The 25,118-nt window shown below is 44.3% G+C and overlaps 1 protein-coding gene across 4 annotated transcripts in view; it reads left to right on the top strand.

Annotated features, from left to right (window-relative positions):
• Dis3l (DIS3 like exosome 3'-5' exoribonuclease) overlaps positions 1–24,608 on the top strand; it is a 41,738-nt gene extending 17,130 nt beyond the window's left edge. For 3 of the 4 annotated variants that reach the window (XM_038323114.2, XM_038323115.2, XM_038323116.2), the window contains exons 5-17: positions 1,186–1,362; positions 2,338–2,416; positions 5,210–5,389; positions 8,625–8,794; positions 10,065–10,226; positions 14,195–14,442; positions 14,948–15,040; positions 18,257–18,790; positions 21,249–21,403; positions 21,486–21,664; positions 23,139–23,284; positions 24,011–24,185; positions 24,267–24,608. In XM_038323114.2, coding sequence (XP_038179042.1) covers positions 1,186–1,362; positions 2,338–2,416; positions 5,210–5,389; positions 8,625–8,794; positions 10,065–10,226; positions 14,195–14,442; positions 14,948–15,040; positions 18,257–18,790; positions 21,249–21,403; positions 21,486–21,664; positions 23,139–23,284; positions 24,011–24,185; positions 24,267–24,575 — 2,607 coding nt within the window. In that variant the 3' untranslated portion in view covers positions 24,576–24,608. Of the gene's footprint in view, positions 1–1,185; positions 1,363–2,337; positions 2,417–5,209; positions 5,390–8,624; positions 8,795–10,064; positions 10,227–14,194; positions 14,443–14,947; positions 15,041–18,256; positions 18,791–21,248; positions 21,404–21,485; positions 21,704–21,880; positions 23,105–23,138; positions 23,285–24,010; positions 24,186–24,266 lie in introns of those variants that run through there. The other variant, XM_038323117.1, reaches the window with a different exon arrangement.
• The last annotated feature ends 510 nt before the right edge of the window (positions 24,609–25,118 follow it).

Below are 25,118 nucleotides of genomic sequence, written 5' to 3'. Positions count from 1 at the left end.
TATAAAAATGTGTTCTGGAGTGCCAGAGAATTCCAGGGCGCTAGATATTGATGGCAGTGTCACTTGCTTTTTCTGTTGTAATACATCATGTCTTGTTCCTGCAGAGGACAGTTGACTAAAATTACATTTTTCTACTTTTTTGAGAATTACTTTTCTTTGTAGTCCAGTAGTACAGGACAGTTTTATTTTGTAGAGCAGTTCTTGAGCAAACTGTGAGCAAGGGCCCGTAGAGGTGAGTGATAGCAGAGAAAGAGAGAAGAGGGTCAGCTTCAGGCGAGAGGGGAACAGGATTCTCTCTGGGGACTTGACGTTGGATGCGAAGAACCAAGGTGATAAATTCTTCGTGAAGAGGTTGTTTCCTGACAAAATGGGGTGTTAGGTGGCACACAAGCACAGAGTTGCCATGCTGATGTTGGCGTGTTAGGTGGCACACGAGCACAGGGTTGCCATGCTGATGTTGTCATGTGAATGGCACACGAGCACAGGGTTGCCGTGCTGACCGTTGGTATGTGAATGGCACACGGGCACAGGTTTGCCATGCCGACACTGATGTGAACAGAACTTTTAAGAGGAAGAAGGGAAGAAAAGAAGCTGTCCGAACAGGATTGAAATCAATAGAAGTGCTGGCTTCCACATAAGGATATTTTCTTTCCTTTATAATTGGAGAAAAGAGAATGTATCTTAGCCTTAAATTAAGTTGAAATCACATGTAAGAAGATAAGAATACATAATAGAAGATTTTCCTATCTGTCCTTTATAGACCATCATGTTCAGAAGTGAGATACATAGAGAAACAGATTGATGTGTGTGTGTGTGTGTGTGTGTGTGTGTGTGTGTGTGTGTGTGTGTGTTTTGTGTGTTCAGTGTATGTCCAGGTGCACACATGGAGACCAGAGGAGGACACTGAATGTCTTGCTTTATTGCTCCTACCTTATTCCCTGGGGATAATTTTTTCTACTGACCCTGAAGCTAGGCCTTGGCCAGCAAGCCCCATCAATCCTCCTGTCTCAGAGTCCTCACACCCTCAGCACAGGGTTACAGTGGGAGTTTTCATGTGGGAGCTGGGATTTGAAGTTAGGTCTTCAGGCAGATGTTCTTACCTGCTTAGCCCACTTGGTCTTGTAGTAGTGCTGGAATGAAGACTCAGCATCCGACCACGTTTCTCTGTGCCTTTACCAAATACAGAATTACTTGGACAACTTCTGGCCGGATTTAAAGGCTGCCCATGAGCTCTGTGACTCCATCCTGCAGTCTCGCCGGGAAAGGGAGAATGAAAGTCAGGAAACCCATGGGAAGGAGTACCCAGAGCACCTTCCCCTGGAAGTGCTGGAGGCAGGCATCAAATCCGGACGCTACATCCAGGTGAGGGTGGCAGTGAAGGGTAGGTGTCAGTACAACCAGCATTTTTTTTTCTCTTCTTAGCTTGCCTTCCATTCCAGGGCTCTGAGTTCAGTGCCTGTCACAAGATGGCCTTGAGTAAACAGAGCTGCCCAGTTCAAGGCCATTTGGAAGCCATTTTTTCCATAGTCCTTAACTGTCTAGTTCTAAGCTGCCCCAGTGTCATACAGTGTGGGGGGTTAGCCTTCTGTCACTGGGAAAGAAATACAGTTTTGAATGAATGCGGGTGCGGAGGTGGCAGCAGCAACATCACATCTGTGAGTTTGTCTTCCCCCCTTTGCCACTCTCCTGCCCCTCGAAGGAGGCCTCAGGTGCTATCGGGGCTTGGGGAGGGGTTTTGGGAAGGAGTAAGTAGCTCCTCAGCCTTGGTCATTTTACCCACATTCATTTCCTGTTTCTTCATGTGGCTGTGTGTGGTCTTGTGTGTTCTCCCACAGTCAAGATTTAGAACTACTCTGCTAAGGATTTTGTATTTCTTTCTTTCTTCCTTTTTTTTTCCCTCCAGACAGGGTTTCTCTGTGTAACAGCCCTGTCTCTCCTGGAACTCTTTTTGTAGACCAGGCTGGCCTCGAACTCACAGAGATCTACCTGCCTCTGCCTCCCAAGAGCTGGAATCAAAGGCGTGCGCCACCACTGCCTGGCACGCGCCACCACTGCCTGGCACAGATTCTGCATTTCTAGCAGGCTACTTAGAAGTCCGTTTGGGGACAAAGCTTGAGTGTGCCGGGCTGAAGTCCCTGCTGTAGTGTAAGGAGCATGTCTTGCCCTTCATGCAGCTGCAGAGTAGTTCAAGCTAGCAGTATCTTCTCTCAAGAAAAAGCACTCTAATGTGAAGACAGGGACCACAATCTGCTAATAATATGAATATATTTTCATAACTTTTAAGAAACTGGGTCAAGAAAGAACTTTGTTCACACTGATTTTTGCTTACAATTCTAGGGAATTCTGAACGTCAACAAGCACAGAGCTCAAATAGAAGCTTTTGTTCGCCTACAAGGAGCCAGCAGTAAGGACTCAGGTTCGGTACCAACTACATACATATATATCCATGCTGCTTTTTTAATTCTGACATTATATGGTAAAAAAAGCAAGTTGACGGGTTGTGCAGCCTTATGTATATTGGCATTTGTGGATCTTAGGAGTTTCCCCCTTAGGTTTATTTTGTCCACAATTGGGGGTTGGGGCAGTTAGTGCTAGGAATTGAACCTAGGACTTTGCTTGTGCTATTTGTCTATCATTTCTAACTTTATTTTTTTTAATTCTTTTTTTTAAATTACACTGGGAATGATCGCATGTGCCTTTAATTCCAGCAGCTGAAAGGCAGAGACAGGGCCTCCGAGAGCCTGATCTACAGAAAGAGTTTCAGGGCAGCAGCACTATGGAGAAAGACCCTGTCTCAAAAAAATAAAAAGATCAAGATAGCTTAATGATCCTGTAGTACTGTGCCTCCCCCCAGATGTAGGTGACACTGCATGGCCATCACCGCAGACGCTCCAGACCCTTTGTTCTCACACAGTTGTCACCCACTATAGCTACGATCTTGCTGTGCTGTGGATTTTAAATTATTCCTCCTAGGCAGCCACAGCCCTGATTTCTGTTTTGTTGCAGTATGCTTAAACTGCCATACAGGGGAAGGAAGCAGCCTCTCTGAGGTCCCACTGCTCACCTGTGCAGCTCAGCCTGCAGCCCAGGCTGTGTTGTGAGAATTCCTCTGTATTGCTGTGTGCTCTCCTGTGGTCACGTTTTAGGCAGATTGGAGAAAACAAAGCATAAAAGGAAGAAGAAACCTTGATGGTGAAAATGGGTGGATGAGTTGAAGGAGGCTGAGTAACAGTGGCTGCCAGGGCCTTTGTTCATCAGCCCCTCTTCAGGTTTGCACCCCATGTATGCACTTTATATGCACATGACCACTCTTTTGTCTATGCAGGACTCTGAAAGAATTGAGCATAAATCCAGTGTAAGCTCACAGTTACAGGCAGGAGAGTAATATATACTTTGAAAGGTGATGGGATAGAGAAGGATTCAAAACAAAATAACAGAAGAAGGGTGAAGAGATCATTATACATTATGTACCTGAGTGAGACTGTCAACAAATTTAAAAACTTTTCAAAGAAAATGATGAAGGGGGCCTTGCATAAGCACATCATCCAGTGTGCCATGGGAGTAGTCTTAGTTTACCCCCAACCTGCAGAACACAAGAAGTTTAAGCCAAACATGGTGCCACCTATAACCCCAGAGCTCAGTAGATTGAGACAGAAGGGTCACAAGTCTGTGGCCAACCTGGTCTACACAAGAAAGAAAGAAGCTGTTTGACATTCTCTTTAGAAGGAAGAAATTTGTTTTGGAATGTGTGTGTGTGTGTGTGTGTGTGTGTGTGTGCGCGCGCGCGTGCACGCATGCCCCAGAACTAATTGAATAGAGATTATATGTATATGAGGGGTTTGTTAGTTTGGCTTACACACATGGTCCAGGTAATCTAACAATATCTGACTCACACTGGAGAGCCTGAGAATCCATTAGCTGCTCCTTCCATGAGCTGGTCTTCTCAGCAGTCCTGATCTGGCACTGAAGGCCTGGAGGATTCCTGGAGAGCCAATGGTCATCCGTCTGCATTGGAAACCTGAATAAGTTAGTTCTAACATCAGTGAAAGATGCTGCAACAAGATAGTTGGACTTGCCATCAAGGGTGGAGATAGCAGGCAAAAGCAAATCCATGTCCTTTTATCTGGGCTACCACCAGAAGGCACCACCCACATTTAGGATGGGTCTTCCTGCTTCAAATAATCTGATCAAGAAAATCCCTCATGGGAGTATCCCACTGCTTATTTTATGGTTGATTTCAGAAGCAGTCATGTTGAAAACCAAGCTTACAAGAGATAGAGGTATAGGCAGAGTTTTCCTGTCCCAACTGCCCATTCCTAAATAAACACACAGAAACTTACATTAATTACAAATGCTTGGCCAGTAGCTCAAGCTTATTACTAACTAGCTCTTACAACTTAAATTAACCCATTTTTATTAATCTACATCCTGCCATTTGACTCATGGCTTTACCTGTCCTCCAGCGTGTCCTGTTCCCTCTGTGGCTGATTGATGTCCCCTCGACCCCACCCTCCTTCCTATCATTCTCAGTTTGGCTTTCCTGCCTAACTTCCTGCCCAGCTACCAGCCTGTCAGCTTTTTATTAACCAATGAGAGTAATACGTATTCATAGTGTACAGAAGGATTATTCCACTGCAGAGAGGTGTATGCCTGGGTATACCGGTACACTTACCATTTTCTGTACTTATGGAGGCCAGAGGTTGGTGTTAAGTATCTTCTTGTGTCATTTTCTACTTTTGTTTGTGTGCATGTATGTGTGTCTGTGCGTATGTGTATGTATGGGTGTATATGTGTACCTTTGGCTTTATGAGTACTGGTGTTCAGAATTCAGATTATCATGCTTATAAGGCAGGCTGGACCATCTTCCTAGCCTCCTCCACCTGATTTTCAGTGAGACCTGATCTCACTAAAAGTGAAGTTTGCTCCTTTGGCTAGACAGACTGGCCAGTGAGCTCCCGAATTCTCTTGCCTCCATCCCACTAAGTGCATGGGTTGCAGACATTCACCACTACACCTGGCTTTTTACATGGTCACTGGAGATCCAAACTCAGATCCTCATGCTTGTATGGTGAGCACTTCACCCACTGAGCCGCCTCCCCAGCCCCAGCAGTGTCCGGTTAGGCTTGAGGTTAGGCTTGAGATGCAGTCCGTCTGTCGTGTCTCCTGGTGTGGCAGCCATTGGCTCACAGCTTCTCTGTGCTGCACACAGACCTGCTCAGCGACATCCTCATCCATGGCACAAAGGCGCGGAACCGCTCCATCCATGGAGATGTGGTGGTGGTGGAGCTGCTCCCCAAAAATGAGTGGAAAGGAAGAACTGGTGCCCTGTGTGAGAACGACAGTGAAGACAAAGCCTCGGGCGAGTCCCCAAGCGAGCCCATGCCCACAGGTGAGCCTACCAGGAAGTATAATCCTGCCTGATTTTGTTTGTTTGAAACTTATATGTGTTCATTAGGTATACGATGATGTTTTAATATAGGTATACATTGTTGAATGGCTAAATCTAGCTAATTGGCATACATATTACCTCATATACCATGTTTTTAAAAGTAATCTTTTATTTATTTTTATGTGTAGGAGTGTTTTGCCCATGCATGTATGTCTGTGATTGTTTGATGCCCACTGAGGCTAGAATAGGGTATTTGGATGCCCTGGAATTGGAATTATAGATGGTTGTGAGCCACCATGTGGGTACTGGGAATTAAACCCAGTTCCTATAGGAGAGCAGCTAGTACTGTTAACCACTGAGCATTCTCTCCAGCCCCTAAACATTGTCTTTTTATGTATATGATGTGCCTGTGTGTTCATGCTCATGAGTGCTGGTGTGCATGCTAGGGCATGCATGTAGAAGTCAGAGAACAGCTGCTGGTATTGGTTCTGCTACTGCTTGTTAAAGAAGACTACCTGGCTTTACATGAGTTCTGGGGATTCGAACTCAGGTCCTCATACTTGTGTGGCAGTGATTTTATTCACTGAGCCATCTCTCTAGCCACCACATCCTCCTTGTGTATGTGTGGCGAGAACAACTTACAATCTACTTTTAGTGACTTGTAAGAACATGAAGCATGCGAGAAAATAAGACGTGATCTCTACATTATCAGCGTCCCCTCTCTGCAGTCTCTTTCACTGTGGTTGTTGTTTTTGATGCTGGGACTAAACCTAGGCCCTGAGACAGGCTGAACATGTGTTCCCCCACTGAGCCACCCTCAGTTCCTCCACAGGTTTATTTACTAGTTTTGCTTCTTTTGTTTGTTTGTTTGTTGTTTAGTTTTTCAAGATAGGGTTTCTCTGTGTAGCCCTGCCTGTCCTAGAACTCACTCTGTAGATCATGCTGGCCTCGAACTCAGAGATTCCCCAGCCTCTGCCTCCCAAGTTCTAGGATTAAAGGTGTACACAGGGTCTGGCATAGCCCAGGCTGGCCTCAGACTCTTTGACAACCTTGGTGCTCCTGTCTCCCCCTCCATAGCACAAGGATTATAACTATACAGCACTGTATCTGGCTCTCTGCAGGTTTATTTTAACTTCTACAGTACCCACAGAAAGAAAAAGCCCCTCTGGGCATTGTGTGGTTTCCAGCTACTGCCTCAGTTGGGATGATTTTTTTTTCTTCCATGCTCACTTGTCTTGCTTTCCACAGGGTGTCGCGGGCTTGCAATCTGACTCTCCTCTCCCTCTCCTCTAAATCTGCTCGTGTCTGATTCCCCAGGGCCCTCCTGCCCAAATACGGGTCACTTCCTTATGCTTATTGTCATAGCATGTGAACAGCTCATGGGTGTGCTGCTCTCTGAACTTCAGGGAGCCCAAGCTCCCTCACCCTCTGCCCTGCTGGCTGCCTGTCTCAGCCTCTCTGCTGTCCTTCTCTTCTTCCGGCTTTTTGGGTATACAGTGCTCTGCTGGGGGCTTCCTGTTCCATGCACTCTCTAGACTGTTCAGTCTTTGACCTTGTGTCTCCAGCCACTTTCTTTACCTCTGGTTGCCTTTATGGCATCTTCCCCTAAATGTCCAATGGGCATCTCGGCCTAAAGATGCCTCCTAAGTAAGCATCCTGACTTCTGCCCCAAGCTGCTTCCCTGCAGCGCTCCTCATCCACTCTACTGGAAGCTCATTCTGAGAGTTGGACCACCCAAAAGACTGGAATTGTCCTGGACTTTTTTTTTCACACATCCACAGATCCTGTTGGCTCTAACTGTGACACATGGCCTAAATCCAGAGACTTCCCAAGCTTGCCCCACACCTCTGTAGGGTCAGGCCTCACTCAGGTGCCCTGTGGCAAGATCATCACATTACCCCTTAGTCCTCCCGGCAGCGCTTTGAAAAGGGAGGTACCTGGCACATGGCTCAGTTAGCAAGGTATGTGCAATGAGGAGGACCTGAGTCTGTTCCTAAAATTCATGTTTGTAAAATAATCACAGCACTGGGGAGGTGGAGACAAGAGGACTTCTGGGACTTCCTGGCCAGTCAGCTTGGCCAATGAGAGACTTTGCCTCAAAAGTCCAGGTCATTAGTTCCCAAAGAATGGCATGTGAACACACACACACGAGGGAAAATTGTACTTGTAGTTACTGTGGTTATGTTTCCCTGGCTTGAGTGCTATGTAGTAGACTTAGGATGTGTATCCTTTGCTGTGTCCACTAGACCAAGTGAGTGGAGGTGTTGAGAGAACACAGGTGACCGTGGAAGCACAAAGCAGGGGCAAGGGGTAAAGACAAGTGCTTCCAGTCATGGTGGTGCACATCTTTAACCCCAGCACTGGGGTTAAAGTTCCAGGACAGCCAGGGCTACATAGAGAGACCCTGTCTCAAAAAACAAACAAAAGACAAGGGAGATGTCCAAAAAAAAAAAAAAAAAAACCTTGAACAGACGGGGCATGGTGGCTCATGCCTTTAGCTACTGTTTGAGAAGCAGAGTTCTGATGGAGTTCGAGGCCAGTCTGATTTACAGAATGAGTTCCAAGGCAGCCAGATTTACATGGAGAAAAAACAGTAATGAAAACTATTGGCTTTGCCTAAGGTACCAAATCCTGAAATTGAGAAAGTAATGGCAGAAGAGAAGATGGGACAAATTTGAAAGTCACATTGGGCTCTGCAGAAAAAGAAAGTGCTGACAATGGTTTTTGTTGTTTTGTTTGAGATTAGGGTTTCTCTGTGTAACAGTCCTGGCTATCCTGGAACTCTCTTTATAGACCAGGCCGTGCTGGGACTCACAGAGATCCTCCTGCCTCTGCCTCCCTAGTGCTAGGGTTAAAGGTGTGAGCTACTACACCCAGCTGACAATTTTTTAAGAGCTGTTTTTCTTTTTTAAAAATGTATGTTTAACCGGGCAGTGGTGGTGCACGCCTTTAATTCGAGCACTCGGGAGGCAGAGGCAGGTGGATCGCTGTGAGTTCAAAGCCAGCCTGATCTAGTTCCAGGACAGCTAAGCCTGTTACACAGAGAAACCCTATCTCAGGGGTGAAAAAGTTCACATTCACAGTGCTAAGAAGGCAGGTCTCCAAACTCACCCGGGCGCGTGAAGGAGTTTGAGAACAGGAGCAGAGCATTTCTCGTTCACTTCTTGCTCTGCGCTCACAGCCCAGAGAGGAGGTAACCAACCAGTTGGTGCTTTGCTGTTTTGTCTCCCTGAAGGTCGAGTGGTGGGCATCCTTCAAAAGAACTGGCGAGATTATGTGGTGACATTTCCATCCAAAGAAGAGGTCCAGTCTCAGGGCAAAAATGCTCAGAAGATCCTAGTCACGCCCTGGGATTACAGAATCCCCAAAATCCGCATCAGCACCCAGCAGGCCGAGGCCCTCCAGGTAGCTGCAGCTGCACTTGTCTTCTGCTTCTGTCCTCGCTGGCTTTTGAGCAGCACCAGGAAGCGTTGTTAACGCCTTTGAATAAGAGGAAATAAATTATTGATGGTATCTGGCACTCTAAGATACTGTTTTTAAACATTCTAAATATAAAAATATAAAAGAACCATCCGTTAAGTAGTCCATGGTTAATAAATGAAGGCCAGAGAGAAGCTGTCCTAGAAAGAGCTGTGTAGGACAAGCTGAGCGAACGTACATTATCCTGCTGTCCGACCCCGAAACTCTCAATGCATGCAGTCCGCCAACACTAACAAGCTTCCTTCCAGGGAAAGATACAGAAATATGATCCGAGTGCCCTGCAGGGATGATATAGTACCACTTCAGAGATCGATTATCCATGTAGGACTGGAGTGCCAGAGAGGAGGCAGAAACAAGAAAGGCAGATACTAACTTTTACTTGGGGCAGAGAGCAGAGGCAATTCCTGACTTCATTTGCCTAGTGTTTGGCAGTTTGTAAATGAGACTAAAGTAGAATGTCCCCAGCCCTTTCCTGGTCATTGTGCCTTTGCCTCTGGAAGCTTTCTGCAGACTCTCAGGCCAAGTACGACGATGGTACTTTGCATTCCAGGATGTCTGGAGTCTGAGCAGTGGAGAGGTCCAGCCTACACTGGTACCATCTTTCCTGCCAAGGAGCATCTTAAGACTAAAAAGAAATTAGAAGTAATTCCCACACTAGAAATTGAGACTGTTGATTTATTTATTTTTTTAAGATTTATTTTATTTTTATTTACATGTGTGTGGGTGTGCCCACACAAGCCAGAAAGTGGGTATGGATTGTGAGTTGCCTGATGTGAGTGCTGGGAACCAAACCCAGGTCCTCTGGTAGAAGTGCTTGTAACCACTTACTTATCCATCTCCCCAGTTCCCAAGACTATTGTTTTAAAACTTAATTAGAACCCTACATTATTGGGTTGTACCCCTTGTGTTTCAAGTGTTAACTAAAATGTTTTAGTTAACTAAAATGTCCCAGTTGTCTGAAGGAGAGAGGTAATGCCTCCCTTCAAAGTATTGGCCAAGCATTTGTATACCATCTGGTCATTTGGAAGAGTGGCAAGAAAAAGCAGAAAGCAAAAATAAGCTACTGCAAGCCACAGTTCCCAAATTAGCTTGTCTTTGGTACTCTGTACTGTTTATCTGGTTAGTTTTGTTGCTTCACATTGACCTACTTAACTCTAGCTTTGGTTCACATTGTATTTTTTTTCCCTTTGTATAGGACTTCAGGGTGGTTGTGAGAATTGACTCCTGGGAGACAACATCAGTGTACCCAAATGGACACTTTGTGCGTGTTTTAGGGAGAATCGGAGATCTGGAAGGGGAGATTGCAACCATCCTGGTAGAAAACAGTATTTCTGTTGTTCCCTTCTCAGAAGCCCAGGTCAGATTTCTCTTAGCTCTTTGGTCCAGAGACATACATTTCTTTCAGCTTTTGTTGCTGTTTCATCATGAAGAAAGAAAAACCTTGTGTGTGCGTGTGTGTGTGTGTGTGTGTGTGTGTGTGTGTATGTATAAATTTAATTGTGTGTGCAATACGGAGGCCAAAGGTCAATGTCTAGCATCTTCATTAACCATGCTCCATCTTATTTTATTTTTATTTATGTATGCATGTGTCACTGTGTATCCATATGTGTAGCCCAAACAGGATATTGGATCCCTTGGAACTGGCTGTCAAAAGCTGACATGGGTGCTGGGAATCAAACTTGGGTCCTCTGGAAAAGCAGCAAATGCTCTTAACTACTGAACTGTCTCTCCAGCCCTTCCAACTCATTGTTTGATACAGAATCTCTCACTGAATATGGAACTCACTAAATCAGCGAGGCTCTCTAGAGCTTCCTGGCTCCACCTCCTCAGCTTAGAGATGATTACAGGTGTACTTGATGCACACCCGGAGCTAGGAATCCAAAATTGGGGTCTCATGTTTGTGTGGTAAGCCTTCACTCACTAAGTCATCTCCCCATCCCTGAAAAACAACTTTATACTATGTGACAACCAACTGTCTAAAGCCACAGATAATTAGGAACAAAATCTCACCCATCCCAATTCTGTACTTGGGCCAAACTAAAGTCAGCTCCAAGTATAGACTAAATTTCCTACAGCCCCGCTGCTCTCAGAATTTTATATTTTTCAACTGGGCTTAAAATGATATGTCAGGGTCTTGTAGTCAGTGTCCATTCCCAACCTTATGCCACCACTATCACACACACACCCTCCTCCTTCTCCTCTTCTTCCTTCTCATCTTCTTTCCCCTCTCCTTCTCTTCTTCTACCTCCTTATTATTTTTTTATGTTTTTTTGAGACAAGGTCATGCTATGTAGCCATAGCTGGACTGGAATTCCCAGAGATTCACCTGCCTCTGCCTACAGAGTGCTGGGTTTAAAGGCATGGGCCACCACACCCACTCTATGTATCTTCTTTACAGGCCCAGCTGAGCTCTGCCTGCCAGTGTTACAGCTCTGAAGGAAAAGGTATCCTGACTGGTCGGGAAGTCAGGCTTTACCTAAAGCTGGGGTACAGTGTGAGAAGGTCTCCCTGCAGGATGTAGCAATCCTGCTCCTTTCTTAGAGAGAGTCATCACAGCTGACCTCTGCTCGGTTCCCCTGAGGGAACATCCTAGCAGAGCTATCTGCTTCCTCTTCTGCTCTACTCCGCTCTGGCCCAAGATGTTACACATCTTCTGCTGCACTCTGCTAAAGGGGAAAAGCTCTGGCAACATTGTCTGCTCCATTCCCAAGGGAGTTTCCCAGCAAGTGTAACTGTTTCTTCTGGGTTTCTTTGTTTTGTTTTTCTGTTCATTCCCCTTAACGGAACATCTCAGCTCTGTGCCAGCGAAAGATCTTCACCCAAAACACTTTTAAGAAAGAGATTTCTGGGGCTGGAGAGATGGCTCAGAGGTTAAGAGCACTGGCTGCTCTTCCAAAGGTCCTGAGTTCAATTCCCAGCAACCACATGATGGCTCACAACCATCTGCAATGAGGTCTGGTGCCCTCTTCTGGCCTTCAGGCATATACACAGACAGAATATTGTATACTAAATAAATAACTTAAAAAAAAAAAAAAAGAAAATGTTAAAAAAAAAAAAAAAGAAAAAGATTTCTTTGGGAAAGAGGAGTCCAGAAGAGTGGCTGCTTCTGCCAGAGTGGGCTAGGACAGCCAGCCACTGAACATGCAGAGGGGCTTATATAGGGTTAGCGGCAGAGTTTTCCCAGGGAGATTTTCTGCTCAGGGGTTGGTTAGTTTTCCTGTTCAGGAACTGGTTGGTTTAGTTGGTCATGGGCAGAGTTGGTTCTGGTTTCAGGGCCAGAGTGTGTTTCTTTCACTGACCCTTTTTGTCTCTAGTTTTGGGCCAGAGTGTATTTCTTTCACTGGCTCTGATTCCAGGGCCAAAGTGTGTTTCTTTTGCTGGTCCTGTTTAGCCTTTTTTTTTTAATATTTATTTATTCATTATGTATATACAATATTCTGTGTGTATGCCTACAGGCCAGAAGAGGGCACCAGACCCCATTTCAGATGGTTGTGAACCCACCATGTGGTTGCTGGGAATTGAACTCAGGACCTTTGGAAGAGCAGGCAATGCTCTTAACCTCTGAGCCATCTCTCCAGCCCCTGTTTAGCCTTTTGGCTCTAGTTTTAGGGCCTGGGAGTGTTTCTTTCACTGGCTCTGGTTCTACAGCTAAAGTCAATGTTTCTTTGGCTCTGGTTTCAGGGTTAGGGTGTGTTTCTTAGGTTCTTGGTTCAGGGCTAAAATGTTCCTTTCACTAGCTCAGGTTTCAGGGCCAGGGTTAGTTTCTTTCACCAGCTCTGGTTCAGGGCCAGGGTGAGTTTCTTAGGTAGCTCCTTTTCTTTACACTGCACCCACAAGAGATGGATGGATCAAAAACTCAGGCTCATTATGAAATGTTTTTTGAAACCTTTACAGAAAACAAAAGTCCAATGAACATAAAATACCAGTGATTTCATCACTTTCTGGTCTTTCACAGTCTCAGAAGTCTCCCTTATTCTCTTGTGGCCGTATCCATTGTGCACACTTACATTCTGTTCTGCCTTCTTCACTTAAAATTGTTTCTATATATTGACATAGCCTACTTATTTTTAGTAGTTAAGACAAATTACCAAAATTAATTTACCCTACTTTGCTTAAACATTCCTCAATTGTTGGACATTGGTAGTGTTTAATTTTTCAGTATTAGGGAAAAATGTTACTTGAAACATTTTTTTAAATCAGTGTTGCCTTTTTTACTCTTTTTTGATCATCCCCATGGAATATAATCCTTACAGTTAAATTACCAAGTCAAAGGGCATAAAAAATTTAAATAGGTTTATTATATATTGGCAGATAGTTTTCCAGAAAAACATTGCCCTGGTGTAAATTACCATCCACAGTGGATGGGTGTGCTTGTTTTCATTATAGCTTCTGACATAACAGGGGCTACAATAAGAAAATATTTTAACTATTTTACATTATTAAATTTAGACTATGATTAAATTTTTATGTTTAACATTAGTTTCTGGAAATTATTTGTTGACTTGCTTGGCACCTCTTAGTGAAAATGTTGGAATAAAATTAAGTTTGAATTGGATTTCACAGGACTAGAATTCTCTCTCCTGCAGCCTGCTTAGCTACAAATTGATGACTTAAACAGGTGATCATAGAGGGAAAATGCCCCAGATTAGTCTTGTTTAAATTATCTTTAAGGAATAAGCTTTTATTTTGGGGAGGGGGACATGGAGATTTTTGTTTCTTCAGGGTTTGACTTAAGAGCTCAGCTCTATGCAAACCCAGGCTGCTGTGGAAGCAGGATGTGCTGTCACATCACTATTGCCTATTCCTTCTTGTGACGGCCCAGGGACAGCTCCCAGCAGGCCGCAAGGCCTCCAGTGCCTGACACTTGGGAGGCACCTGATGAACAGTTATAATCAAAAGAAGGCAAATAAGGCTGGGAAGATGCCCAGTCAGTAAAGTGCTTCCTATGCAGTCATGAGGATCTGAGTTCCAACCCAGACCCACATAAAACCGGGCCTGGTGACATATGCTTGTAAGAGACCCTTAGGGTTTGGTGGCCAGTCTGGCATAATTGGAGCATTCCAGGTCAGCGAATAATGACATCTCAAGAAACAAGATAGACAGTATCTTCATGAATGTCTGGTGCCCAAACAAGTCAGAAGAGGACATTGGAACCCCAGGGATTGGGGTTACAGACAATTGTGAGCTGTCACATGGGTGCTGAGTATTGAACCTGGTTCCTCTGGAAGAGCAGCCAGTGTTCTTAACCACTGAACCCTCCAAGAGAGAGGGTTTTTAGAGAACCTCATAGTGCATGGATTTCTGAAGGCTTGGTCTCTGGTGCAGATGTGTGAGATGCCAGTGAACACACCAGAAAACCCTTGGAAGGTGAGCCCCAAAGAAGAAAGAGAGCGGAAGGACCTGAGGAACACCCACCTTGTGTTCAGTATCGACCCCAAGGGTTGTGAAGATGTGGATGACACACTCTCAGTCAGAACCTTAGCCAATGGCAACCTGGAGCTCGGGGTCCATATCGCCGACGTCACACACTTTGTGACCCCCAACTCTTATATTGATGTCGAAGCTAGAACGAGGTAACCCTGTTGGAAGTCAGCAGTGTGCTGTGTGTTTGTCTCTGTGCTAGTGTCAGATGGCCAAGACCTCCTGTTTGGACAGACAGTAGTGAAAATCTCTTCTGGACTTTCCTGAAGTACTGCCCTTCAGGAAAATAGTACCTTGATCAGTTTGTGTCCTTTCTTGACCTTTTACCCATCACTTCCTCTTAACTTAAAATGAGCAAATTTTCACACCTAATACGGTGTTCTATACAGATGCTAGGTCATTATGCTCCCATTTTCTCATACAACCAAGATTCATGTCACTTTTACTTTCTACATCGCTGGAAGAATATTCAGCCAAAGCAGTGTGACTTGGTCAAGTGGGCACACGGGAACTATTTAATTAGGCAGCCGCTGTGCTTTCTGAGGAGCAGTAGCCCCAGGGGAATCCAACCCTGATCTTGACTGTTTACCTCCTGCAGCCCACACTCTCAGCAGTTCTGCGGCTGCTGAAGGTCAGTTACCCCACGTGTCATTCCAGGGCCACCACTTACTACCTAGCAGACCGCCGCTACGACATGCTGCCCTCCATCCTCAGCGCGGATCTCTGTTCCCTCCTGGGAGGCGTTGACAGGTGAGTCTGATCTTCACCTTCAGAGCTGTCCCCTTCCTCCTGCTCTGTTTCTTCTCGGCCTTCCAGTGTGCTCTCCTTAGCACTCCACACCTACCTGCTGCTCCTGCCTTCTCTCTGGGCTGCCTGCCTCCCGCTTCCCTTCCACATATGGCTTTCGGGAGCTTTATTTTTCCAGCCTCCTCCTTTCTTTCTGCTCTCCCGATGCTAGCTTTCTGAAGCAGGCCACAGGCTGAGGAGAATGCAGCGCACTCTCTAGTAGATGCTGCTCTTCAGAAGGCACCTGAGCTTAGGGAGTTTGTGTTTATCAGTGAATGCATAGTTAGATAGTTTAGAAGTAGTTTAAAGTTCCAAAGGATGGAATAGAGGACATTCCTATTATTTTTTCTTAAGTACTGATCGCTTATATATTTTTCTATATTTAATGCACACAAATATAGATGTGTGATTTTTATTTTTTAAGATTTATTTATTTATTATATATACAGTGTTCTGCCTGCATGTATACCTGCATGCCAGAAAAAGGCACCAGATCATATTATAAACAATTGTGAGCCACCATGTGGTTGCTGGGAATTAAACTCAGGTCCTCTGGAAGAGTAGCCAGTGCTCTTAACCTCTGAGCCATCTCTCCAGCCCCCATAATTTTTATTTTTTATAAAAATACTAGCATACCTTTGACATAAAGAGCAGACTCCCATTCTAAACTGCTTCTGTTTCTAACAAATACATATATTTCTAACAAGTATATGTATATATATATATATGTGTGTGTGTGTGTGTGTATGTATGTAGAAGAGAACATGAGTGTGTGGTATTTATATATAATTTATATACACCTGCTATTCAGCATGTAAAATTTTATTTCCCCTCCACTTTTTTTGAGAGAGAGTATCAGGCAGGCATCCTGTTCTCAAACTGAACGGGAAGCCAAGGATGACCTTCTGATCCTCCTGACTCCACCTGTATACCAACATACCTGGTTTTTGCAGTGCTGGGAATCCAGCCCAGAGTTTTGTGCAAGCTAAACAAAGCACTCTAGCAACTGAGCTACATCCACAACCCTTCAGTACCTGTAGCTTTGGAGCCTGTCCTGGAACTAGCTCTTGTAGACCAGGCTGGTCTCGAACTCACAGAAATCCGCCTGCCTCTGCCTCCCGAGTGCTGGGATTAAAGGCGTGCGCCACCACCGCCCGGCTCCTTCAGTACCTTTTAAAAAATATTTATTTAAGCCAGGCAGTGTTGGATAGCCAGGCAGTTAGGACCAGAGGCAGGTGAATCTCCCTGCAAAGCCAGCCAGAGCTATACAGGGAGATCCTATCTCAGAAAAAAAAAAGAAAGATTGTTTATTTTTATTTTATGTGTCTCCAGTGTTATGCCTGCCTATATGTATGTGCACCATCTATGTGTATAGTGTTTGCAGAAGCCAGAAGAGGACATCAGATCCCCGGGAACTGAAGTTACAGACAGTTGTGAGCCACCGTGTGGGTTCTGGGGACTAAACCTCCAGAAGAGCCAATGCTCTTCACCCTGAGACACGAGACATCTCATCATCACTAAGTTCTCTCTTGTTAAGTATTAACTTTATCTGAAGGAGAAACTCTGAGGAGCAGAACTTATGCCAAGGTGCTTGTGTTTGTGTTTAGGTCCATATAATCAGATTGCCCTCCACAGAGGTTACAGCCTCTGTTTCCACAGCAGTGCATGCAAGAGCTTGTTTTCCCACAGCCTGACCCATACACTATACTGTACCCTTTCCTCTAAGTTAGTCTACTAGATAAGTAGGATCTTAATTTATATTTTCTACTATGTGTGAAGTTAAACATTTTTGTTAAGGGATATTTATGTATTCTTTCCTGTGAACTACTTCATATTCCTTATGCATTTTCATTTAAGTTTGTGATTTATTACTGATTCATAAAGACTCTTTACATGTTAGGAAAATTAGCCCCTTTAAAATGTATGCATTATAAATATATAGGCCTCTTTAATAAAATGTTTTGGTGGCAGAATAGTTCTTTGCTAATTAACCTATCATGAAGATTGATTCCGAGCTCCCTGTCCTCTTGTAGGATTTAAAGGCTTTGCTCTAACTTCCTGAGGCACTAACCAGACCTGACTCAATCAGTGTCAAGCTATTCTAATCAAAATGGAGAACTGTGAGGTTCTCCATTATTGTGCTTGAACTCATTTCAGAGTTGTTGAGAGTTTAGCAGAACCCAGTCTGACTTTGTTGTTGACATAGGGTCTTACTGTGTACCCTTGACTGATCTGGACTGGGTAAGCCAGGCTAGCTTCAGACACACACACACGTCTGTCTTCCTTTGCCTCCCAAGTGCTGGGGTTAAAGGAGTGTATCACCATGCCCAGCCTGACTTTGTTTTTTGGTTTTTCGAGACAGGGTTCCTTTGTGTTGCTCTGACTGTCCTGGAACTCCCTCAGTAGACCAGGCTAGCCTCAAGCTCACAGAGATCCACCTGCCTCTGCCTCCTGAGTGCTGGGATTAGAAGAGTGCACCACCGTCACCAGCCTGACTTTGTTTTTAATGTTAAAGTGTGTGTATGCATATGTGTGTGCAACTGTATGCATACATACATGCATACATTCAGAGAAAGAGTGTGTGTGTGAGAGAGAGATGGAGTGATAGTTTAAGAAATGTACCATAAGTCTGTAGCAAGGTCGTTTCTTTCACATTAGACTCAAGGTCAAGTTCTGCTTGCTTATGAAATAGAATGGAGGGGCTGGGGAGTGGCTCATCAGCTAAGTGCACTGACCACTTTTCCAGACACCTCTGACGACCCAGGTTTGATTCCCAGAACCCACATCACAGTTCATAACTGCCTGTCATTCCAGTTCCAGAGAGTCTGACACCCTCTTCTGGCCTCCTTGGGCAGCCGGCACATACTAGTGCACAGACATATGTGCAGGCAGAACACCCACAGACATTAAATAAAGAATAATAATCTTTAAGAAAGATGAATGCCCAAAGAGATGGCTCAGTGGGTAAGGACACCTGGTGTTAAATCTGAGTATGACCCTCAGGACCGACATGGTGAAAGGAGAGGACTGGCTCTCACGAGTTATCCCCTGACCTCCACACGGGTCATGATGCTCACATGTGCACCATACACGTAAGCATACACAAAATAAATAAGATGTATACCCATTTTAAAGAAAATAGAATGGAATAATGATACTGTTGATGTCCCCGGCTTATAGGTATGCCATGAGTGTCATGTGGGAATTAGATAAAACCTCTTATGAAATTAAGAAAGTGTGGTATGGCAGAACCATTATCCGATCAGCTTACAAACTGTTCTACGAGGCGGCTCAAGAGCTACTGGATGGAAACTTCAGCATTGTTGATGATATTCCAGAATTCAAAGCCTTGGAGGAGCAGAGCCGACAGGCCAAACTGGAGGAGTTAGTGTGGGCAATTGGAAAGCTGACTGACATAGCGCGCCACATCCGAGCAAAAAGAGACCGCTGCGGTGCCCTGGAACTGGAAGGTATAGAAGTTCGAGTCCAGCTGGATGACAAGAAGAACATTCATGACCTCATCCCTAAGCAGCCCCTGGAGGTTCATGAGACAGTGGCAGAATGCATGATCCTAGCCAACCACTGGGTGGCCAAGAAGATCTGGGAGAGTTTCCCCCACCAGGCTTTGCTGCGCCAACACCCACCTCCACACCAGGAGTTTTTCTCAGAGCTCCGGGAATGCGCTAAAGCGAAAGGCTTCTTCATAGACACACGGTAATCCTCTTTTGAGGGGGCAAAGGAATGGCAGAAAGTACTGTGCTTCTATCTATCTTCTAGTTCCTAAAATCTGGCACGTAGTCAGACAGTGACGCGCTGGAGCCTGAGGCAGCCAGATGAGCAGTTTGAGGCCAGCCTGGACTAGTTAAAGAAGATGCAGAACTATGTAGTTGCCAAGCACAAGGTCCTAATTAAAATACCTTTTATCAGATTAACAAAATTTATTTTGTTAACAAAATTTTTTTGTTGTGTTTTGTTTTGTTTCGTTTTTGGCTTTCTATCCTCAGGCAATGGAGTCTGGGTTATTGGTTGAGTCACCTGCATGCAGGTCACACAGACCAAGGGCCTTTTGGACCACATCTTTTTGGTTATTCCTTAGAATGTTGAGGTGGTGATCCTATCATTCACAGTTTACTGATGGGAACTTTAAGCTAATGGGGTTAAGTAACTTGCTCGTCATTCACAGAGCAAGGTCAGGATTCTCATCCAAGGCCTTTTTGCTCAGAAATCCCTCGCAGTGACTGTTTCCCAAGCCAGTGTGGTAATCATTGATCTCACCTCTGTCTTTAACCTTCTCTGTCAGCCTGCTGCTCAGAACTGAAGTATGTTATAGTCCTGATTTTTTTTTTTTTTTTTTTGGTTTTTCGAGACAGGGTTTCTCTGCAGCTTTAGAGCCTGTCCTGGAACTAGCTCTTGTAGACCAGGCTGGTCTCGAACTCACAGAGATCCGCCTGCCTCTGCCTCCCGAGTGCTGGGATTAAAGGCGTGCGCCACCACCGCCCGGCTCCTGATTTTATTTTTAATATACCAATATGTTCCTAAGTGTTTAAAATTTTATTTTCAGAGTCCATAAATCTCCCCTCTGTTCTTAAAAAGAAAGGAATGTAGGTTTTACTTGTGTTTGTCAAGTTTAAGTCTGTTTTTTTTTTTTCCCTTAGTTTTTTGAGACAGAGTTTCTCCTATAGCTTTGAAGCTGCTCTGTGGACCAGGTTGGCCTTGAACTCAAAAAGGTCCACCTTCCTCTGCCTCCCAAGTATTGGGATTAAAGGCGTGCACCACCACGGCAGGCTAGGTCTGCTTTTTTTGTTTGGTTGGTTGCTTGGTTTTGGTTTTGGGGGTTTTTCTTGTTTTTTGGTTTTTGTTTTTTGTTTTTGAGGCTGGTTTCCTGGCTTAGCCTCTGGAGTGCCCAGAACACAAGAGTGTGCCCACTCCTGCTACTTTGGTTTTTTTTTTTTCTTTTCTTTTTCTTTTTCTTTTTTTTTTTTTTTTTTTTTTTTTTTTTTTTTTTTTTTTTTTTTTTTTGGTTTTTCGAGACAGGGTTTCCCTGTAGTTTCTAGAGCCTGTCCTGGAACTAGCTCTTGTAGACCAGGCTGGCCTCGAACTCAGATCCGCCTGCCTCTGCCTCCCGAGTGCTGGGATTAAAGGTGTGCACCACCACCGCCCGGCCTGCTACTTTGTTTTTGAAGCTTCCCTCCAACTAAATAATTCTTGATAAATAAAATTTAAAAATGCCCATTCTTTGATCTGTATAGGATGCTTGCATTGAGTGTATTAAGATTGTAACACCGGGGACTGGAGAGATGACTTAATGGTTAAGAACACTGGCTGGTCTTCCAGAGGACCCAGGTTCAATTCCCAATACCCATATGCCAGTTCACAACTGTCTGTAATTCCAGTTCCAGGGGATCTGAGACCTTCAGAGCAATGCACATAAAATCAAGTTGAATTTAAAAAAAAAAAAATCAGTGTTGAAAAAACATTAAAAACAAAAAGAGAATGTAACACCACTATGTGGTGGGGGGGCAGAGTTACACACCTTTGATTCCAGTACTCAGGAGGCAAAGGCAGACAGATCTCTGAGTTGAAGGCCAGCTTGGTCTACTGAGTAAATTCCAGCACAGCCAGGACTACTCAGGGAAACAGTCTCAACCTCCCCCGCCCCCCCACACACAAAAGAATGTATAATTCCACAGGAGCCTGACCACCTATTTCTGTCAAGCATTGACTTAACCTTGCATTAGTTGACTATTACTCTATACTGCTTATGAAATATAAATTCTGGGGGCTAGAGAAATGGCTTACCACTTAAAGCAAACTGATTTGACTGCTTTTGCAGAGAACCCAGACTTGATTCCCAGCACCCACATAGCAGCTCACAACTGGCTCTAACTTCAGTCCTAGAGGACCCAGTGCCGCCTTCTGGCTTCAGTGGGCTGCTGCACCATATGAATGCATGGAAATATATATATTAAAATAAATTATTTTTTTAAAAAAATTTAAATTCTAACAATCTTCATTTAAACTTTAAAAGCAAACTAGATTTCTGTATTGAGAAGAAAATTGTGGCTAAGATGAATTTAACTGCTGGTAGATGAAGATAATTAAACCAAGGAGTGGAAAGCTCATCTGTAAATTGCCTTTTGGGACCCATCAAGGCTTCTCTGTTTCTGGTTAGGTCCAATAAAACCCTGGCTGACTCTCTGGATAGAGCCAACGACCCCAGTGATCCTCTGGTGAACCAGCTGCTGCGCTCCATGGCTACTCAGGCCATGTCCAATGCCCTCTACTTCTCTACCGGCTCCTGTGCAGAGGAGGAGTTCCAGCATTACGGTGACTGACAGCATTGTCTGACAAATCTTTTCGAAAGTGCGCTTGTCTGTCCTTTATTCTGATGTTTGGTTTCCCTTTGAAGGTCTTGCGTTAGATAAATATACCCACTTTACTTCTCCAATAAGAAGATATTCAGATATTGTTGTACACCGACTATTAATGGCAGCCATTTCAAAAGACAAGAAGATGGAAATTAAAGAAAATTTGTTCAGCAACAAAGATCTTGAGGAATTATGCCGACATATCAACAACAGAAACCGAGTAAGAAAGAATTTCAAATTCTTACCTATCTCATAAGAGGGTTTCAGCTTTTTTTTTTTTTCTCATGGTTTATTTTTTTTATATTTAAAAATTTCCATCTCCTTCCCTCCTCCTCCCCCCTCCCTCCCCTCCTCCTCCCCCTTCCCTCCCCTCCCCTCCACCCATACCTCCCCTCCCTCCCTCTCAAGGCCAAGGAGCCATCAGGGTTCCCCACTCGGTTTCAGCTTTTTGCATAAGAAAATGGGGTACCATATATTTTTTGCAAATTCCATTATTGTAGCCAGTGCTCGTAATACATTTACTAGTGTTCTTAAATAACATGAATTTGTTGGGGGCGGGTGTTGTTGTTGTTGTTTGATTGTTGTTTTTGAGACAGCGTCTCATTATATAGACCAGTCTGACCTCTGCCTCCCAAGTGCTGGGATGTCAGAACTACACAGTAATGAGACTCCGTTTCAAAAAAAAAAAAAAAAAGAAAAAGAAAAAAAAGCTAGCATTGTCTAGAGTTTTCGGGGTGATTTGAGACAGGGTTTTTTTTCTATGTAGACCTGGCTGTCCTAGAACTCACTCTGTAGACCAGGTTGGCCTCGAACTCACAGAAATCCACCTGGCTCTGTCTCCCAAGTGTTGGGATAAAAATCATATACCACCACCACCTGGCTTAATTATATAAAAATTAAGTTTCATTTATTTATTTATTATGTGTATGTATCTGTGCATTCAAGTGAAAGTCAGTAGATAATTTGTAGGAGTTAGTAATCTCTACCATCTTCATCCCAGGGATAGGACTCAGGTTGGGCAGTAAATGCCTTTAACCACTGAGCCATCTCATTGGTCTTAATATGTGTGTGTGTGTGTGTGTGTGTGTGTGTGTGTGTGTGTGTGTGTGGAAAGAGAGAGAGGGAGAGAGAGAGAGAGGCAGAGAGAGAAACAGAGTAGGAAAGAATAACTTTCAGGATTGGTTCTTGCTTTCCACCATGTCTTTGAGAACTTGTTTCTGCTCCTGCACTGTGCACTCCAGGATAGCTGGCGAGTACAGTTGTGAGTGTCTGGCCGAGTCTCCCATCTCTGCCTCCCATCTTGTAGTAGGAATGCTGGGCTTACAGATATGCACCACCATATTCAGCCTTTACATGGGCTCTGGGGGCTGAATTCAGGTGATAAGGTTTGCACAGAAAGTGCCTTTGCCTACTGAGCCTTCCCTTCACATCTCACCTGCCTGCTGCTCCATCTATTTTTTTCTTTTCTAAGATAGTGTTGCTCTGTCTCTTTTTCTTTGGTTTAGTTGAGATGACAGCTTTCTCTGTATGGCCAATCCTCCTGTCTCAGCCTCCCAGGTACTGGGATTACAGGTTTGTGCCACCATACTGTAGAATCCTGCCCTTTTAAAAGCTGTTTCTGTGGGAATGAGTTCCGGGTTTCTGCTGGACATCAGGGAAGTCTGTTGTCATGCTTGGGGTTGTGCTCCCTACAGGCGGCCCAGCATTCTCAGAAGCAGTCCACTGAGCTCTTCCAGTGCATGTACTTTAAAGACAAAGACTCAGAAACAGAGGAGCGCTGCATGGCCGATGGAATTATTTATTCGATTAGAACAAATGGTGTGCTTGTATTTATACCAAGGTATGTTACCTCTCGTGCAGTGACTAGTAAGAAGTCGCAGTTAAACTATACAGTGCCCAACACAAATGATACACTATATATAACTTACTAAAATATTTATTTAGACTGAGGGTGTGTAGCTCAAAGGTGGAGTGCTTGCTTGCTTGCCTAACACATATAAAATCCTGGGTTTGATCCCCAGCATCACATAAAACCAGGTCTGATGATACGTGCCTGTAAAGCAAGAGGATCAGAAGTTCAAGGTTATCCGTAGCTACATAATGATTTTGATGCCAACTTGCGCTATATGAGTCCTTATCTCTAAAAAGAATATAAGCTTGGCATGGTGCCACATGCCTTTAATCCCAACAATCAAGAGGCAGACACAAACAGATCTCTGAGTTTGGGGCCAGCCTGGTCTTCAAAGCAAGCTCTAGGCCAGCCACAGATAGGGAGTGAAACTTTCTCAACAAAGTCTCAATATATTAACATATACAATGCTACATACATAAACTATTCATAAAATTACTGTATGTACATAGTGTAAAATACAATCAGGAAATAGCAGGAGCAATTGGGAGTACATAAATATGCATGTCCATCAGTCCTAGGATCTTAGCTAGCAAAGCAGTGTTTCTTATCTGCTCTGTAAAAATGTTTTGGAGGTAAACCACAGAAGAGTGGCTCAGCATAGAAGATTTGCACCCTAAGAATACATTATCTCGGTTTTACCTGGCGGTGATTTAGGTTCGGCATTAAAGGTGCTGCCTATCTAAGGAATAAAGATGGCTTAGTGATCTCATGTGGCCCAGACAACAGCTCTGAATGGATGCCAGGATCCCTACAACGATCTCAGAACAAGATCACCTCTACCACAGCTGGAGGGCAGTCTGTTACATTTCATCTGTTTGACCATGTAACAGTAAGTCTGTGTATATTCAGCGTTGTTTTCAATGTGAAGGAAAAAAGACACGATGTAGTAACATGTATTTCTCTGTGCTAGGTAAGAATATCTGTCCAGGCCTTGCGTTGCCACTCGGATACAATCAGGCTTGAAATAATAAGCAACAAACCATATATGACACCAAACCCAGAACTGTGCCATCAGAGCTCCCTCTTGCTGAAGAGTGAGTTAGTGAAAGAAGTGACCCGGTCTGTGGAAGAAGCTCAGCTTGCCCAAGAAGTCAAAGGCAAGGTACTACAGGAGGAGTGTCAGGAGTACTGCCAAACAAAGGGAAGAAGTCTGTACTCGCTTCTGGAGGAGATAAGGGACCTTGCTCTTCTAGATGTTTCAGACAGTCATGCAATGTGAAATACTTCCACTTCAATAAAGAGTTTTCTCATAGATGTTGTACTGTCTTTTCAAATTTAAATGTTGTCACTTAATGTTCTAGCAGAAGGAGATTAAGTGGGTACTTCACATACGCGTGCATGTTCCCTTACCTCATTGAAGTAGAACTACCTCCCTATATAAACTGGTGGTTGTTGTTTTGTTTTTGTTTTGTTGTTATTTTACAAGACATGAAAACCTTTATTTTCAAAAAGAGAATATATTTTACATAAATCTATAACAGAGTTCAGCTATAGAAAGAATAAACTATACTTAGGGATACTGCACTCAGCATGGCAAGCAAGCTCCCTCCCTTAGGAGACACACACCAGGCCACAGCTGGAAGGACCTTAACACCCCTCCAGAAACCCCACAGCAGCATGCCCACAATGCTGACCAGATCCCAGGCACATCTACCCAACAGATGCCCAGGGCTTCAGAACCCACGTCAGCAGCCACAGACCAGGCTGACTTTGCTCCATAGAGATCTGTTTACGCAGGCTGCAGCAGCCACGACAAACCCAG

The sequence above is a fragment of the Arvicola amphibius genome, chromosome 3, assembly GCF_903992535.2.
Source record: "Arvicola amphibius chromosome 3, mArvAmp1.2, whole genome shotgun sequence".
In the NCBI taxonomy this organism is placed as follows: Eukaryota; Metazoa; Chordata; class Mammalia; order Rodentia; family Cricetidae; genus Arvicola; species Arvicola amphibius.
The sequence above is the reverse complement of the archived record's forward strand: the minus strand, read 5'-3'. Positions and strand labels throughout refer to the sequence as shown.